The 17,104-nt window shown below is 46.4% G+C and overlaps 1 protein-coding gene across 3 annotated transcripts; it reads left to right on the forward strand.

The window, feature by feature from the left end:
- The first annotated feature begins 717 nt into the window (after positions 1-717).
- Positions 718-16,845, forward strand: LOC106564965 (zinc finger protein OZF). Of its 3 annotated transcripts, XR_006757986.1 has the most exons (3): positions 1,151-1,450; positions 3,029-3,170; positions 3,556-3,629. XR_006757986.1 is itself a non-coding variant. In XM_014131521.2 (2 exons), the coding sequence occupies exons 1-2, from the start codon at positions 1,285-1,287 to the stop codon at positions 16,224-16,226; spliced, it is 1,485 nt and encodes a 494-aa protein (XP_013986996.2). In that variant the 5' UTR covers positions 834-1,284; the 3' UTR covers positions 16,227-16,845. The 3 variants fall into 3 exon arrangements, 1 of the variants encoding a protein (XP_013986996.2); XR_006757987.1 differs by lacking the exon at positions 3,029-3,170 and having other exon boundaries at positions 718-1,450; positions 3,556-3,675; XM_014131521.2 differs by lacking the exons at positions 3,029-3,170; positions 3,556-3,629 and adding an exon at positions 14,908-16,845 and having other exon boundaries at positions 834-1,450.
- Positions 16,846-17,104: the final 259 nt, after the last annotated feature.

Below are 17,104 nucleotides of genomic sequence, written 5' to 3' on the forward strand. Positions count from 1 at the left end.
CTCAAATACAGGTGTGCCAACCTTGTAGCATCATACCCAGAAGACTCGATGCTGTAATCGCTGCCAAAGGTTTTTCAACAAAGTACTGAGTAAAGGGTCTGAATACTTATATAAATTTGATATTTTTCTTTTATAAATGAGCAAACATTTTCTAAAAACCTGTTTCTGCTTTGTCATTATGGGGTATTGTGTGTAGATTGATGAGGGGGAAAAAAACTATTTAATACGTTTTAGAATAAGGGTGTAACACATTTTTTGGTTAAAAGTCACGTGGTCTGAATACTTTCCGAAGGCACTCTGTTAGGGGCCTCACCTTCACCTACATATCTCAGCCAGGCCCAGTACTGGCCTTGATGGTAAGGGTTGGCTAAATACTGTGGGAGATAAGGAAGGTGGACCATGGCTTACTGGCCTCGTCCTGACATTGTCTATTCACTAGTTGACTTCAAGTGAATTAATTGCCATCCCCAGCCTCTTTGTAGGCTCTGTGGGCAGGTACTTCTCAAACATTGTTTAGCACCCACCTGGGTGATGTCAGCTAGGGCGGCAAAGGGTCACTGCACCTCAGTTACAGGAAAAGAGAATTTCCCATAGGACAATCCACTTCCTTTCAAAGGAATGGACAGAAAGCACAAGATATCAGATTGCAGGGCAATTGTATTATTCAATGCAGCAACAGCGGACGTGTTTGGTTATCCATTTCACTTGCACTGCATAAAAGATGATTCCTAGGAGAAAGAAAATGTGAGCTTTTAAATAAATATGGTAAAGCATATGTTGTAACGAGTGAGAGTTATGGTGACATCGCATGAACAACTGATATGTATTGGTGTGAAGGGAAACGGATGTCTGCCATGGTAAACTTGTTAATAGTTGGTTACTGTATGGCTGGTACACCAACAACATCTGGGAGTATGCATGCATGTGTGTTACTGTCTCATGCAGTCCCACCCTCTCAGTTCCCAGATCCTGAGCAGGGTATTTGAGTTTTCAAATGACTGCAGATGTGGGAATGTATATATTTTTTATTAATACTTTTTTGCAGTTTTGTGTTGATACAAATGTATTTTCCCTTCCCCTATCGAATTGTTTATTTTGTAAATGTTTTCACCCCCGTCCAGTTGGTGGCAACAATACACCATTTGTAGTTCGTCATGAAACCCAAAGAAGTAGTAAAAGGAAGTAGAATTAGAGACTAGTTTGTTTTGGTTATGAAAATTCCTTGCGGACTGAAGACCCACTGACTGAACGGACTAGGCCGACTACCCACCTCTCAGTCGAAAAATGTCTAAACTACAGTCGTTTCGTGAGTTTTTAAATGAGCGTTTAACAGCGTCTGCCTTGGAGATTTTCGCGGCAGTTGAGAAAACGGTGGCAGAGTACCAGGAGGAGAATGATCGGCTACGGAGATTGTTGCGGATCACCCCGAAGATAAAACTATGTGGAATTGGTTCGTATGTAGCTAGTAGAGTTCTACCGGGGGATAGGGTTATGTAATTATGTAAGGGATAAACGCCGACAATATTTCCAAGGTAATGTACAGAACTCAGGACTTTATAACGCGTATATAACACAGTTGCCAAATAAAACAATACCAATGTACTCACCGAAAGAAAAAGAAAAAAACGTTATTTTTTGCAAGATAATTCATGCTTTGTCATCTTTTGGTTACTAAACGCGACCCAGTCGTTCGTTCGATTTTTATGGACGCTGCCCAGGCAGTTGTTCTCTCTATAGCTATGTTCCATTGTCACTGGCAACGTTCTTGCCCCTTGCTTGCTAGCTAGCCAACTAGCTACGGCTAACACAGGCACGACCTCTGCAGCTGGTAGCTACATTTGCGTTTGTTTAAGCTGCTTTCTATTCACATTAATTTGGACACATGAATAACAACGAGCGGATGATGCCCGATTTTTCCTGGCATAGCTAGAAACGTTTGCTTTCAGGGCTGCCAACTTTTGAAGAAAGTTTATGCTTCGAACACACCGACTGCGTCATTGCATCACTGCTACGTAACATTTTGCGCGCTAGGCAACAATACTGATGCAGGTATTACATTTACATTACATTTAAGTCATTTAGCAGACGCTCTTATCCAGAGCGACTTACAAATTGGTGCATTCACCTTATGATATCCAGTGGAACAACCACTTTACAATAGTGCATCTAAATCTTTTAAGGGGGGGGGGGGGGGGTTAAAAGGATTACTTTATCCTATCCTAGGTATTCCTTAAAGAGGTGGGGTTTCAGGTGTCTCCGGAAGGTGGTGATTGACTCCGCTGTCCTGGCGTCATGAGGGAGCTTGTTCCACCATTGGGGTGCCAGAGCAGCGAACAGTTTTGACTGGGCTGAGCGGGAACTGTGCTTCCTCAGAGGTAGGGGGGCCAGCAGGCCAGAGGTGGATGAACGCAGTGCCCTTGTTTGGGTGTAGGGCCTGATCCGTAGGCAATCACCATGGTCTTGTAGCGGATGCGAGCTTCAACTGGAAGCCAGTGGAGAGAGCGGAGGAGCGGGGTGACGTGAGAGAACTTGGGAAGGTTGAACACCAGACGGGCTGCGGCGTTCTGGATGAGTTGTAGGGGTTTAATGGCACAGGCAGGGAGCCCAGCCAACAGCGAGTTGCAGTAATCCAGACGGGAGATGACAAGTGCCTGGATTAGGACCTGCGCCGCTTCCTGTGTGAGGCAGGGTCGTACTCTGCGAATGTTGTAGAGCATGAACCTACAGGATCGGGTCACCGCCTTGATGTTAGTGGAGAACGACAGGGTGTTGTCCAGGATCACGCCAAGGTTCTTAGCACTCTGGGAGGAGGACACAAGGGAGTTGTCAACCGTGATGGCGAGATCATGGAACGGGCAGTCCTTCCCCGGGAGGAAGAGCAGCTCCGTCTTGCCGAGGTTCAGCTTGAGGTGGTGATCCGTCATCCACACTGATATGTCTGACAGACATGCAGAGATGCGATTCGCCGCCTGGTTATCAGAAGGGGGAAAGGAGAACATTAATTGTGTGTCGTCTGTATCTTTTGCAGATGGTCGCATGCGTTCGGACACATGGAGGAGAGAATCATTTTCGCAGTATCCTCAAAACCGTGTCTTTTTGACACAACTGCTGACAGCTACAGGGACATAAACACAAAAAAATCTGCTTGGAGACAAGTGTAGGATTGCCAGGTCAGTTTAGTAGTGGGCATGTGCCAGATGTGGCTAGTTAACGTGACCCACAACAATGGGTCCTGGAGAAGACTAGCCTACCTTCATCAGAGCAGAAGGCACCCCAATTTTCTTTTCATTTGGTAACATTGCATAATAAAAAAATTATTCTAAACCAACTTTGGGAAAAGTTATAGTCCTAATGAACATAGCTAGGTTGCACATACATTGTTTTGATCAAATATCAATCAATTATCTCAGCCTCCAGTATTTATGCTGCAGTAGTTTATGTGTCGGGGGGCTAGGGTCAGTCTGTTACATCTGGAGTATTTCTCTTGTCTTATCCGGTGTCCTGTGTGAATTTAAATATGCTCTCTCTTTCTCTCTTTCTGTCTTTCTCTTGGAGGACCTGAGCCCTAGGACCATGCCTCAGGACTACCTGGTATGATGACTCCTTGCTGTCCCCAGTCCACCTGGCCGTGCTGCTGCTCCAGTTTCAACTGTTCTGCCTGCGGCTATGGAACCCTGACCTGTTCACCGGACGTGCTTGTTGCACCCTCGACAACTACTATGATTATTATTATTTGACCATGCTGGTCATTTATGAACATTTTAACATCTTGACCATGTTCTGTTATAATATCCACCCTGCACAGCCAGAAGAGGACTGGCCACCCCTCATAGCCTGGTTCCTCTCTAGGTTTCTTCCTAGGTTTTTGGCCTTTCTAGGGAGTTTTTCCTAGCCACCGTGCTTCTTTCACATGCTTTGCTTGCTGTTTGGGGTTTTAGGCTGGGTTTCTGTACAGCACTTTGAGATATCAGCTGATGTACGAAGGGCTATATAAATAAATTTGATTTGAATTTGATTTGAATTATGGTATCAAAGGCTTTAAAAATGTACTAGAATGTTGCTTACCGGAGACAAATTGGCAGGTGTTCAACTGGGCTGATGGACTCCCGGTAGTTGGTTTCCATCCGGATGATCCTGGCTCCAACAGTCTGAAGCAGGTGATCGAACTGGCTTCGGTCCAGACGAAAGTAACTTCGGAATTCCTCTCCAAGCAGTCGAAGCTCTTGAATGAGACGGTGGAGCTCCCCTGCCTTCTTTCGGGACTTTAACCATCTCTGGACCCACACAGACCTGCGCTTTCGGCGGGGCTGGTCCCGGCCCAACAGCGTGATCAAGACCACCTTCCTCAATGTTGGTCTCATTGTTGAAAGAGCCGACTCTGCTATCTTGACTATTATGCATTTCGCTCCAAAGCTGCAGTTTGGAGGGAAATTATATTATATGCTCTCACAATTAATTTGTGGATGTCATCGAATAAATAATATACTTGGCAAATAAATGAATAAAAAAAATTCTCCAGTCAAACTTTTTATTATGTAATCCCACATTTTTGTTTACTGGATATGTGTGCAACAAAAATTCAACATTCACATTTTGCTACTTTCTGTCAAGTCTACGCATACAATTTGATGCATACGTTCGATAAATCAAACGTATGCACCACACAGAACGCACGGCAACTGCCTCTGCAACGCAATGCTGCAAGGCAAACTCAGCGTTCCATTGGAAATTAATGTACTTCTGGTGTATCGAAACGCAATGACGCAGTCGGTGTGTTCGAAGCGTTAGAGTGAGATTTGCGTTGTGAATTTCATTGCCCCCTGGCACAACCCCTAGACAGGGGATTGGGGAATATTTAACTTTTTTTTAAAGCGAATTTCCTGCCATTCTACGTATTTTGACATAGCTTAGGCCTATGACTAGGGTGGAAAATAAAAAATATAGGTCAGGTGTATTCAGGATGCTTTGAACATTAAATTAACACTCAACCTTTGAGTTTGTTACTTAGATTTTTGGGGGGGATGAAATCGACACTTAAGGTGACCAGATTTCTGAAATTAAAACCGGGGACATTTCCAGTTCAGCGGTAAATATATAAATAAAATATCCAATGTTATTATCTATGAAATAAAAAAAGGGGGACAATTCCGGTTTCATGTATTTAATCTAACAGGCTCACTGTGATAGAGAAAACTATATTACAGAAACACTACAGACAAGACAGAACTGTCCAATCTGAACAGCCATTCAGTGGTCCTGGTAGAATAAGAGCAGAAGAGAACATGAGCAAAATTGAAAAACAGACAATAGTATATGTGAAATACTTAACATAAGACAGTGATGAGGTTGGTAACTACATAATATACTTATACCAACCTAATCTGTATATTTCTCAGAAGAATGTATCTTATCAGGATTGCTCTGTCTTTGGCCAGCTTCTCCATAAACTCCTGGCAGGGGAGGATGAAGTTTGTCATCACAATAAGCATTGCCTTGATGGTAGGAACAGTGAACCTATTTCTTGCTGCTGTCCATATATCATTCATTTGAGAGAACACACTCTCGACTGGTGCATTACTTCCAGGTAAGCACATGACAACAGATGCCAGTCTAGCCAGGTTAGTGTGTGGGATGTTGTTCTCTTTGAAGTGGGTAACCACCATGCTCCATTTCTGACTACTTTCTCAGATGTTTTCCATTCTTCAAGCAATCCCCCCCTTTAGGAACTCTTGTAGGCCAGTAACCTCGTAAAACAATGCATCTTCATTGATGGTCACATGGGGCATTTTTCCTGCAGTGTGCCTGCTGCCTTCTGGATCTCTTCACGCTGAGGTTGCCTTTTTAAAAGGAGACAATGTAAATATTTTAGATTATCTGTGTGCTTTCCCCATGATTGCAAGTAGTTGACAGCCGTAGTGAAGAATGATTGTGATGTTTTGAGAATGCTCACTTTAGACATTGCTCCATTTCCCTCTAGCTCTCTTAGAAGTCCTTTGACCAAAACTGTAATGAAGTTGTCTTCACGCCTTGCAGTCAATTTTGCCTCAATGTTTCTCAGAATTGCAGCTGACTCCACAGCACAGCTGTCCTGGCCTTCAAGCATCTTGATCGTGTCACTGAATACGGTCAAGTTTCCATGGACAAAGGCCAGCCAAAGTTCAGTCAGTGGATCTTCGAACATTGTTCGGAGGACAACAAGTCTTCAGAAAGAAAAAAGTATTTCAATGGCACATACATTTTCAGCACTCTTTCTAGAGCAGGGAGCATGGACAGCCAGCGAACATCGCTGTGTCCTAAAATGTTATGGTTCTCCTGGCCAACAAACTCACAAAAGCTCTTCAGTCTTTCTACTCTGACGGTGAAAATATCAAAATATCTTTGAGCAGGTACTCAACATCAAGGGGAATCATATCCAAAGCTGTTCTGGCCATGTTATGAATGATGTGAGCAGGACAACCTAAGCCAATCACCTCCCGCTGCAGAGGATTTTTTTTAAAGTTGGTATTTGTGTTGTCGGCAGAGAATGCCACGACTTTCTTTTCCAGGTTACATTTTTGGATGACCACCAGGACCTCAGCTACAATTTCCTCTGCTGTTTCTCCTTTCAATTCAACAAAATCGAGCTGTTTTGTTTCCACCAATGTGCTGCCATCATGTATCTTACAATATCTGACTAATATTGGCAGCAGCTTTACATGTCCGTGATTGGACGCATCAATGGACAGGGACACAAATTCAACCTGGTCTAGGTCCTGTGATACCAAAGTAGTTGCTCATGGTGCTAACACGTTACTCACTATGTCTTCACATTTTGTCCTAGCACATGTAAACTTCAGCTTATAAAGCTTCTGTGTCAGTTGTGCTGTGCAGTCCGTAGATCTGTAACTATGATTGTGTCACATAGTGTGGTATGCAAAGACACCCTCCTGCACAGCTAAATCATATTCTTCTTGGGAAGGCGCTACCTTCTTGAAGAATGTGGTGACAGAGGGCATACCAACACGGGCAATCAGAGAGGCTTTATGCTTTTTCTTCTGTTGATGTTCTACCACTGCCGTTCTTCCCCCGATGCCAATTGAAAAAGAGGAATTACAAAGGGTGCAGTTAACCATTCTATCGTCTTGACCTGAGCGTATAAATGGAAATTCTCTCATCATGTCATTAAAATTACATTTCCATTTCTTGGAAAGAGCCATTGTACCTCCTCTGTCTGCTCTTCTTCACTCTCCTTGTGTCACTCTTCTTACTCAACTTTTTATTTTCTTTGCTCTTTCTTCCTTTCCGTCTCTTTACCTTTCCACCTCACTCTTCTACTCTCCTCGCTTCACTCTTTACTCCCATAATTTTTCCTTCTCCTTCCTCTCCAATCTTTAATAATAAATACTACACTATTAGATAAAATATTTTAGCTAACAGATTCCCATTGCTTGCCTCCTTTTTGTATTTTATCTCAAAACATTGTTTGGAATAATAAATTGGCAGGCTCTGTAATCATATCTTTACCTTTCCTCCTATCCAGTCTTCCTCCCAACATGCTGCGGATTGAACTGAGTAACAAAAAGAGACTTCAGGGGGAATCATTAAAGGCGTTGGCAAGTGGTATTCTGAGCCTGACCAGGCGGGCTTATGCAACTATGCCGATTGGGGTGCAAGACGAGCTGGCATGGGACAGTTTTATTAGAGCGCTCTCTTCCACCGAACTGGGTAAGCATGTTCAGATGGCGGACCCACCATCTCTGCGGGCTGCAGTGGAGATAGCTAGGAAGAGGGAGCTGATCTGGGGTGAGGGAGTGAGAGTGGAAGTCGCCAGTCAACCAGAGGTGAGAGCAGTGGTGGCTGGGGTGCCAGGGGTCACGAAACCAGAGTGGGTCGACGAGTTGGGCGGGCTAGTCAAGACTGCTTCGCTTGTCATGGAGAGGGGCTCCAGGCAGCGTCGCAGTGTCAGCTCAACTCCTATTGTCTGCTGGGGTTGTGGCCAGCCTGGCCACATTCAGCGGGAGTGTGGCAGATTCCCCCGTCACCAGGGAAACGACGGCGGGTTCTCGCGCAGGGGGGCAGCGCGGACCCACCCCCCGCCCCCAAAACCCACTGTAAGCAAAAGAGGTACCCAGCAGCGCAGACAAGAGGGTGGGGACCTGCTCCCCCAGGGTGTAGCTGCCGCCGTGTTTCCTAGTCCGGTAGTTGTGGTGGGACGTACCACCGTTGGGGACTTCTGCAATGTCATCGTCAAGGTAGAGGGGTGGAATGTTTGGCCCTGGTCGACACGGGCTCTACAGTAACCCTGGTGAGACCAGACATACTACCTGTTGGGGTGCGGGTGGAGCCGACCCTTGTCCAGCTACGGACTGTCACGGGGGAGCTAGCCCCCATGTTAGGGAAGTGTCAGCTATCTGTGACTGTGGGGGGAGAACTGTGGGGTGTCTGGCGTGGGTAGCAGCGGTGCAGGACCCCTGTATACTGGGAATGGACTTTTGAAAAACTGTGGGGCTCAGTTGGACTTAGCGTCGGGCACTTTGAGGCTGTCGGGGGGCCCACAGTGGGAATGTCGCCTTCGGGAGAGCCAGCAGGGGGCAGGGCTGTCCCTCCGTCTTCCTCCAAGCTTGCAGAAACTCCACCGGTCATCCCGGCTGCTCCCTTGGTCGTTGTGCCATTCCAGCAGCTGTCTCCGGCGGCGACGGCCTTCACTCCCCATCATGGTGCAAGCACAGGCAGCTCAGTAGCCCAAAACACACTGGCTCCTTCACCCCATCAGCCCGACGGGGGAAGGAGGAAGCTATCGACGCCGTCGAGGCGGTGTGGCTGAAGAACTGTCAGGGTCTGGATGACAGACAACAGAGACAGTTAAAGCAGCTGCTGTTGGACTTTAAAGATAGCTTCGCTTGGGGGAAGATGAGGTAGGACAAACGCACCTAGTTCAGCACGAAATAGACACTGGGGACGCCCGACCCATTAAAATTCGGCCCCGTCGTATTCCCCTTGCCAGGAGGGAAGCAGCAGACACAGCTATTGTTGACATGTTGCGGGCTGATTTCATTGAGCCATCAGATAGCCCATGGTCCGCGCCGGTCGTCATGGTGCCTAAGAAAGGGGGTAAACTTAGGTTTTGTGTTGACTACAGGGGCCTAAATTCTGTCACCACTAAAGACTCTTATCCCCTACCGAGGATTGATGAGTCGCTAGACCACGTGAGAGGGTCCTCGTGGTTCTCCTCCCTTGATCTGCGCAGTGGCTACTGGCAGGTGCCCCTCTCGCCAGGGGCACGTGAAAAAACGGCCTTCTCCACAGATAGGGGCCATTGGCAGTTCAAGGTGCTGTGCTTCGGGCTCTGTAATGCTCCTGCCACCTTTGAGAGGCTCATGGACAGAGTGCTGGCGGGGGTTCCGAGAGACGAGTGTGTTGTGTACCTAGACGACATATTGGTGCACGGCACATCGTTTGAGGGGGCACTGGGGGCACTTAGGCGAGTGTTAGAGAGGATCTCGGGGGCGGGGCTAAAATTACATCCGGAAAGTGCCATTTCATGCAAAGGGAGGTGGCGTTCCTGGGGCATCAGCTGGGTGGTGAGGGCATCAGCACGATGCCAGACAAAGTAGAGGCTGTGAGGGGGTGGCCAGTTCCAGGGGGAAAAAAAGAGGTTAAGAGCTTCCTGGGGCTGGCATCCTACTATCGTAGGTTTGTGAAGGGGTTTGCGGGGGTAGCGGCTCCGTTGAACCACCTTCTCAAGGAGGACACTGTTTTTCAGTGGACCGAAGAGCACCAGCGGGCGTTTGAGGCTCTCAAACGTGCCCTGATGGAGGCCCCTGTCCTGGCCTCACCAGACCCGAACCGTCCGTTCATCCTGGACACCGACGCAAGCAATGAGGGTTTGGGGGCTGTGCTGGCTCAGCGTGGTCCTGATGGGGAACACGTAGTAGCTTATTACAGCAGGACTTTTGATAAGGCTGAAAAACGCTACTGCGTGACAAGGAGAGAGCTTTTGGCTGTCGTGGCAGCAGTACGCCATTTCAAGTACTACCTGGAGGGCCTGCCGTTTGTGGTCCGGACGGATCACTCCGCCCTGCAGTGGCTTCTCTCCTTCAAGGAGCCAGAGGGTCAGATTGCCCGCTGGCTGGAGGAGCTGCAACCCTACGACTTCCAGGTGGAGCACAGAGCCGGCCTTCGCCACAGCAATGCAGACGCCTTGTCCCGCCGCCCGTGTGCTGAGGATGGCTGTGGGTACTGCGCCAAACGGGTGGAGCGAGAGAGAGAACTGTGCAGGGAGGAGGGAGTCACCGCCACGGTGAGTCAGCTGAGTGTGACAGAGTGCCGGGAGCTTGAGGCTGTGGACGTTGGGGAGTGGAGGCGTCGCCAGGAGGAGGACGCAGAGCTGCGTCCTGTGCTGCGGTGGGTGGAAGAGAGAAGACGACCGCCGTGGGGGAAGTAGCCCCTCTATCACCAGTCACCAAGGGACTGTGGGCTAAATTCACAGTCCTTAGAGTGGCTGAGGGAGTGCTCCAGAGGGGGTGGAAAAAGCCAGCGACTGGAGAAATTACGTGGCAGGTAGTGGTGCCCAAAAGGCTGCAGGGGAGCGTGTTACAGCAGCTTCATGGGGGAGTTGGCGCAGGGCATTTTGGGGTCTCCAAAACGTTAAAGCGCATGCGTAAAGGCTTCTATTGGGCCAGGCACAGGAGGGATGTTGAGGACTTTTGTAGGCAGTGCGACGAGTGTGCTGCTAAAAAGGACCTCCAGGTCAGTCACACGCCCTCCTACAACAATTCCCAGTAGGGGAGCCCATGGAGAGACTGGGGGTAGACATAGTGGGGCCGTTTCCAACCACAGACAGAGGTAACAGGTGGATTCTAACCGCTATGGACTACTTCACCAAGTGGCCGGAGGCTTACGCTCTCCCAGACCAGGAGGCAGAGACAGTAGCTGATGCGTTGGTGGGGGGAATAATCAGTCGGTTTGGGGTGCCACAGTCTATTCACAGCGACCAGGGGAGAAACTTCGAGTCACGGGTGTTCTCAGAGTTGTGTAGACGGTTAGGCGCGGAGAAGACGCGCACTACTCCGCTTCACCCCCAGAGTGATGGGCTGGTGGAAAGATTTAACAGAACGTTAGCACAGCAGCTGGCCATCGTTACCTCAAAACACCAGAGAGATTGGGACACCCACTTACCGTTTATTCTTATGGCATGTAGGTCGGCTGTTCAAGAATCGACTGCGTGCTCCCCAGCGCTACTAATGTTAGGTCGTGAGTTGCGCACCCCAGCCGAACTGACGTTTGGCCACCCTCCTGATAATGACGACGGGGTTTTGCCTGGCCCGAACTATGTGTGTCGTCTGCAGAACCGGTTAGAAGCGGCTCACACCTTCACAAGAGAGCAACTCGAGAACGCAGGGGTGCGCCAAAAGCGCCACTACGACTCGCGCGCTAGGGGGAGGCACTTTGGAGCGGGAGAATGTGTGTGGCTTCACAACCCCACGCGCAAGAAGGGGCGGTGCCCAAAGCTGGACAGTGCATGGGTGGGGCCGTGTCTGGTGATAGAGAGAGTGGGGGAGGTGATGTACCGGGTGGAGGTCCCCCCACGGAGCAGGAAGGTGGTGGTCCACCGGGACCGATTGGCACCCTACAGAGGGAGGAAAACGGTAGGAAATGGGAGTGAGGTCTCTGATGTGAGCCCACGGGAACAGTCTAACGAGGAGACTCTAGCGCAACCTGAGCCTGGGATGGGGGCTGCTTCTTCGGAGGGCGCTGGAAATGACATTGGGGCAGATGAGTGTTCTGGGGGTTCACCGGTGAGAGCCACGGGGAGGCCCAAGAGACTGATGCGACCTCCGGGTCGTTTTAAGGATTTTGTTGTGTAACCCTAGGGGCTAGGGTTTAGAAAGGGGGGGCTATGTAACGACCCGGTATTGTGTTCTGTGTTTGTGGGTGTGTTATGGTTCTCATGGCTACTAGCAGGGGTTAAATATGTCAGGACAGAGGGAAAGGTTGGGGGGGTATGATGGGTAATCCCGCGGGATTTGGAAATGATAAATAGGGATTACTGTCTCATCTTCTCTCTCTTTCTGTTCGGGGCCTTGATCTGTTCCTATGGGAGTAAACATTAATTAGACTTGGTATAGTTGTGTACGTTCGGCATTTAGCGGCGTGGGCTGTGGCCTGAACAATAGCCCAGTTTAGGAATAAACCTGTGTTCTGATCTGCACACCTAGAGTCCGTCTCTTTTTCCTTTATGACCCAGCCGGGTCATTACAATATAATCATATTTTCAAAATAGCCCGTCCACTGCATGTTTATATGTGAACGTTTTTGAACCTAGCTACCATCACAGTAGCTAGATAACTTAGTCGACATAGCTAATGTTAGCAAGCATAACCTTATAAAGCAGATCATCTATCTATATAATAAATTGTGACATTATAACATCATTAGATAGTATCTCAAACAATTGTAACTTACCTTGCTTGAAAAGACGTTTGTGGTGATGTTGATTCACTTACTAGCTTCTGGATGAGTTTTCCACAGCTTTGTTTTCTAAAACTAGTGCGAGAAAGTAGTTGGTAGAAGAAGAAGAGTGAATGAAGCTGATATAGCGAGCAGCCCTTCTGCTGGACAAATTAAGCACAACGCAATTGAGACGTTAACCGGTAGGCTCTGCTGCCCGGTCTTTCTTGCCACGTAAAATATTATTTCACTTTGCAATCTGTTTTTAACGCACAGTTAAAAATGGGGACATTGCCGGGGACAGGCCACCAAAAACGTCTGGTCACCCTTACTTTGGTTCTAGTAATACTGCTCCTATGCAAATAGGGCTTAAAAGTGATATGGAAAAAAATTACATAATATTATTTCTGATCCACGGCTTTCCATTGAGGGCTCTATTAATTTACTTCTACTAGATGCCTTTTATGAAGATTTTGGTCATATGAAAACACAATTGAACATTTTCATAAGGCATTTGGTAGAAGTAAATGCATCCATAAAAATAAATATATCTTGATCTAAAATAAATCCCGTTCACAAGAATATGAGAAAGTATATGGGGCGGCAGGTAGCCTAGTGGTTAGATTGTTGGGCCAGTAACCAAAAGGTTGCTAGATCGAATCCCCGAGCTGACAAGGTAAAAATGTCGTTCTGCCCCTGAACAAGGCAGTTAACCCACTGTTCCTAGGCCGTCATTGTAAATAAGAATTTGTTCTTAACTGACTTGTCTATTTAAATAAAAGTAAAATGATAATAAAGCAGAAGGGTCATCACTTTCACCATAGAGTAGCTATTATATTGACAAGATGGTCAACTGACCACTAACAATGGAAATAAACTCAGCAAAAAAAGAAATGTCCTCATTGTCAACTGCATTTATTTTCAGCAAACTTAACATGTAAATATTTGTATGAACGTAACAAGATTCAACAACTGAGACGTAAACTGAACAAGTTCCATAGACATGTGACTAACAGAAATTGAATAATGTGTCCCTGAACAAAGGGGTGGTCAAAAGTAACAGTCACTATCTGGTGTGGCCACCAGCTGCATTAAGTACTGCAGTGCATCTCCTCATGGACTGCACCAGATTTGCCAGTTCTTGCTGTGAGATGTTACCCCACTCTTCCACCAAGGCACCTGCAAGTTCCGGACATTTCTGGGGGGAATGGCCCTAGCCCTCCGATCCAACAGGTCCCAGACGTGCTCAATGGGATTGAGATCCGGGCTCTTCGCTGGTTTCATCAGACCAGAGAATCTTGTTTCTCATGGTCTGAGAGTCCTTTAGGTGCCTTTTGGCTAACTCCAAGCAGGCTATCATGTGCCTTTTTACTGAGGAATGGCTATTGTCTGGCCACTCTACCATAAAGTCCTGATTGGTGGAGTGCTGCAGAGATGGTTGTCCTTCTGGAACGTTCTCCGATGTCCACAGAGGAACTCTGGTCAGAGTGACCATCGGGTCCTTGGTCACCTCCCTGACCAAGGCCCTTCTCCACCGATTGCTCAGTTTGGCTGGGCGGCCAGCTCTAGGAAGACTCTTGGTGGTTCCAAACTTCTTCCATTTAAGAATTATGGAGGCCACTGTGTTCTTGGGTACCTTCAATGCTGCAGACATTTTGTGGTACCCTTCCTCAGATCTGTGCCTCATCAATCTATACACAATTCCCATAATGACAAAGCAAAAACAAGTTTAGAAATGTTAGCAAGTATATGAAGAAAAAAAACAATCCTGTCTCGGAGCTCTAAGGACAATTCCTTCAACCTCATGGCTTGGTTTTTGCTCTGACATGCACTGTCAAATGTGGTACCTTTTATATAGTCAGATAGCCTTTCCAAATCATGTCCAATCAATTGAAATTACCACAGGTGGACTCCAAGTTGTAGAAACATCTAAAGGATGATCAATGGAAACAGGATGCACCTGAGCTCAATTTCGAGTCTCATAGCAGAAGTTCTGAATACGTGTGTATGTGTGTGTATGTGTGTGTATGTATATATATATATATATATATATATATATATTGCAGAGATGGTATATATATATTTTTTTCTTCATAAACTTGCTAACATTTCTAAACTTGTTTTTGCTTTGTCATTATGGGAATTGTGTATAGATTGATGAAATTGAATCAGTTTTAGAATAAGGCTGTAACGTAACAACATTTGGAAAAAGTGAAGGGTTCTGAATACTTTCCGAATCTTGTGATAGTGGACATTTGAAGTTGCGTTGAGCGGAGATTTGGGGGTAATTGTATGACTAAGAATAGACAGAGTTAAACTTTTTTCTCAAGTTTGAGAAGTAATTGAAAATGGATTTAAGTTAAAACATTTTTTTGAATTTCTCATTACTTCCTGAATTGACTGACTTCAATTCGAATTAACCCCAACCCTGATGTCTAAAGGCTGTATAGATAATATCTGCTCCCTTCTTCCCCCCAGACTCCCTGCAACTCTCTCTCGCTGTCTCTGAAGAGGATGTTCCCTTTGAGCAGCAATGGAGCACCAGACTGGGGCAGGAGGAACCAGAGCCTATACAGATTAAAGAGGAACAGGAGGAACTCTGGACCAGTCAGGAGAAAGTGAAGCTTCAAGGGATGGAGGTTGATATCATAGAGTTCATATGCACTCCTCCTTGTGTGAAAAGTGAATGTGATCAGGAGGATCCACTTCAGTCCTTGACTCTTCTCGAAACCCAGACTGTGGTGAACGGAGAGAGTCACTGTAAACCAGTGGATCTCAAACCTTTTGGCAATGTGACCCACATAAATAATCAAAACAAGAACTCCAGCCACACCACATCTAAAAGAACTCTATGCTGCCATGACTGTGGTAAAACATTTGCTCTGAAAGCTGACCTGCAGAGGCATTTGACTCTCACCAAGATGAGACCCAGGGAATGCCGATTCTGCAAAAAACACTACAATTCCACCTGTAAACTGAAAGCCCATGTCCGACTCTGTCACGTGGAGAAACCCTGCCCAATTTGTGGCAAGACCTTCAAATACAAAGGTGTTATGTCCAGGCACATGATGACTCATACAGGAGAGACAAGAGAGAAACCATTTAGCTGTGGTGACTGTGGGAAGAGCTTCAAACGCAAGCAGCACCTAACCAACCATGTACGGATTCACACAGGAGAAAAACCATTTAGCTGTGGAGACTGCGGGAAAAGCTTCATTCAGAAGGGACATCTAACCGAACATATTCGAACCCACACAGGAGAGAAACCATTTAGCTGTAGTGACTGTGGGAAAAGCTTTAGTTACAAGGGGGACCTAAGGAGGCATATGCTGACTCACACCGGAGAGAAACCATTTAGCTGTAGTGACTGTGGGAAAAAAAGCTTTAATCAGAAGTGGCTCTTAAACGAACATATACGGACTCACACAGGAGAGAAATCATTTCATTGTAGTGACTGCGGGAAAAGCTTTAGTTACAAGGGGGACCTAAGGAGGCATATGCTGACTCACACCGGAGAGAAACCATTTAGCTGTAGTGACTGTGGGAGATGTTTCAATCATAAGGGGCACCTAAGGAAGCTTATACTGACTCACACAGGAGTAAAACCATTTAGCTGTGGTGATTGCGGGAAAAGCTTCTATCAGAAGGGACACCTAAATGAACATATTCGGACTCACACAGGAGAGAAACAACATGTCTGCTCAGTATGTGGTAAAGGATTCACTCAGAAGGCTCATCTGGTGAGGCATGTAAATAACGTCCACAAAGAGAGAAAACAGGACGAAAACGGGAAATAAGAAAACATTTGGAGAAAGATCTTCTGTCAGAAGATTGGAATAAAAAAGGCAGGATGTAGACAGGAAAACACGAAGGAAAGCAAAATAAGTGTGGGTCATTCATGCTGTAGGTTTCAGATATTCTATAGGCCTACATCTTTGGGGTAAGTGTAGCGACCTTGTTAGCCTAATGGTTTTTGGATAGTCGAAGGAACTGTGGTTTGAGTCCTGGTCGGATTTGTTTTTGTTCACCATGTCATTCTTAATCCAGCCCTGCCTAGGTCCTTGGTGGCTTAAATATATTGTTCTAAACGGGTTGATTTTTCTTCCTAATCATGTTTCTTTATAACCACAGTAAGGAAAGGTGATAGATAGCCTATTCATATTTTGCTCTGAATTTGCCACCCAAAGCAGTTTGTCAGGGGCTATGTTTTAGGCCTCTCAAATATGTACAAATACATCATACAAGGGAGCATATGTATTCCATTATCTGTATAATGGACAGAAGATTGCTGTTCAAGGTCATGTATACTGCTCAAAAAAATAAAGGGAACACTTAAACAACACATCCTAGATCTGAATGAAAGAATTAATCTTATTAAATACTTTTTCTTTACATAGTTGAATGTGCTGACAACAAAATCACACAAAAATAATCAATGGAAATCCAATTTATCAACCCATGGAGGTCTGGATTTGGAGTCACACTCAAAATTAAAGTGGAAAACCACACTACAGGCTGATCCAACTTTGATGTAATGTCCTTAAAACAAGTCAAAATGAGGCTCAGTAGTGTGTGTGGCCTCCACGTGCCTGTATGACCTCTCTACAACGCCTGGGCATGCTCCTGATGAGGTGGCGGACGATCTCCTGAGGGATCTCCTCCCAGACCTGGACTA

The sequence above is a fragment of the Salmo salar genome, chromosome ssa12 (genome assembly GCF_905237065.1).
Source record: "Salmo salar chromosome ssa12, Ssal_v3.1, whole genome shotgun sequence".
NCBI classification, from domain to species: Eukaryota; Metazoa; Chordata; class Actinopteri; order Salmoniformes; family Salmonidae; genus Salmo; species Salmo salar.

What these genes read in the sequence shown, in the direction of transcription:
- LOC106564965 (XM_014131521.2), top strand. Translation starts at nt 1,285, where the DNA reads ATGTCTAAACTACAGTCGTTTCGTGAGTTTTTAAATGAGCGTTTAACA. An exon ending in GATAAAACTATGTGGAATTG is followed by an intron (nt 1,451 to 14,907) that starts GTTCGTATGTAG and finishes TCTTCCCCCCAG; the next exon opens with ACTCCCTGCAACTCTCTCTC.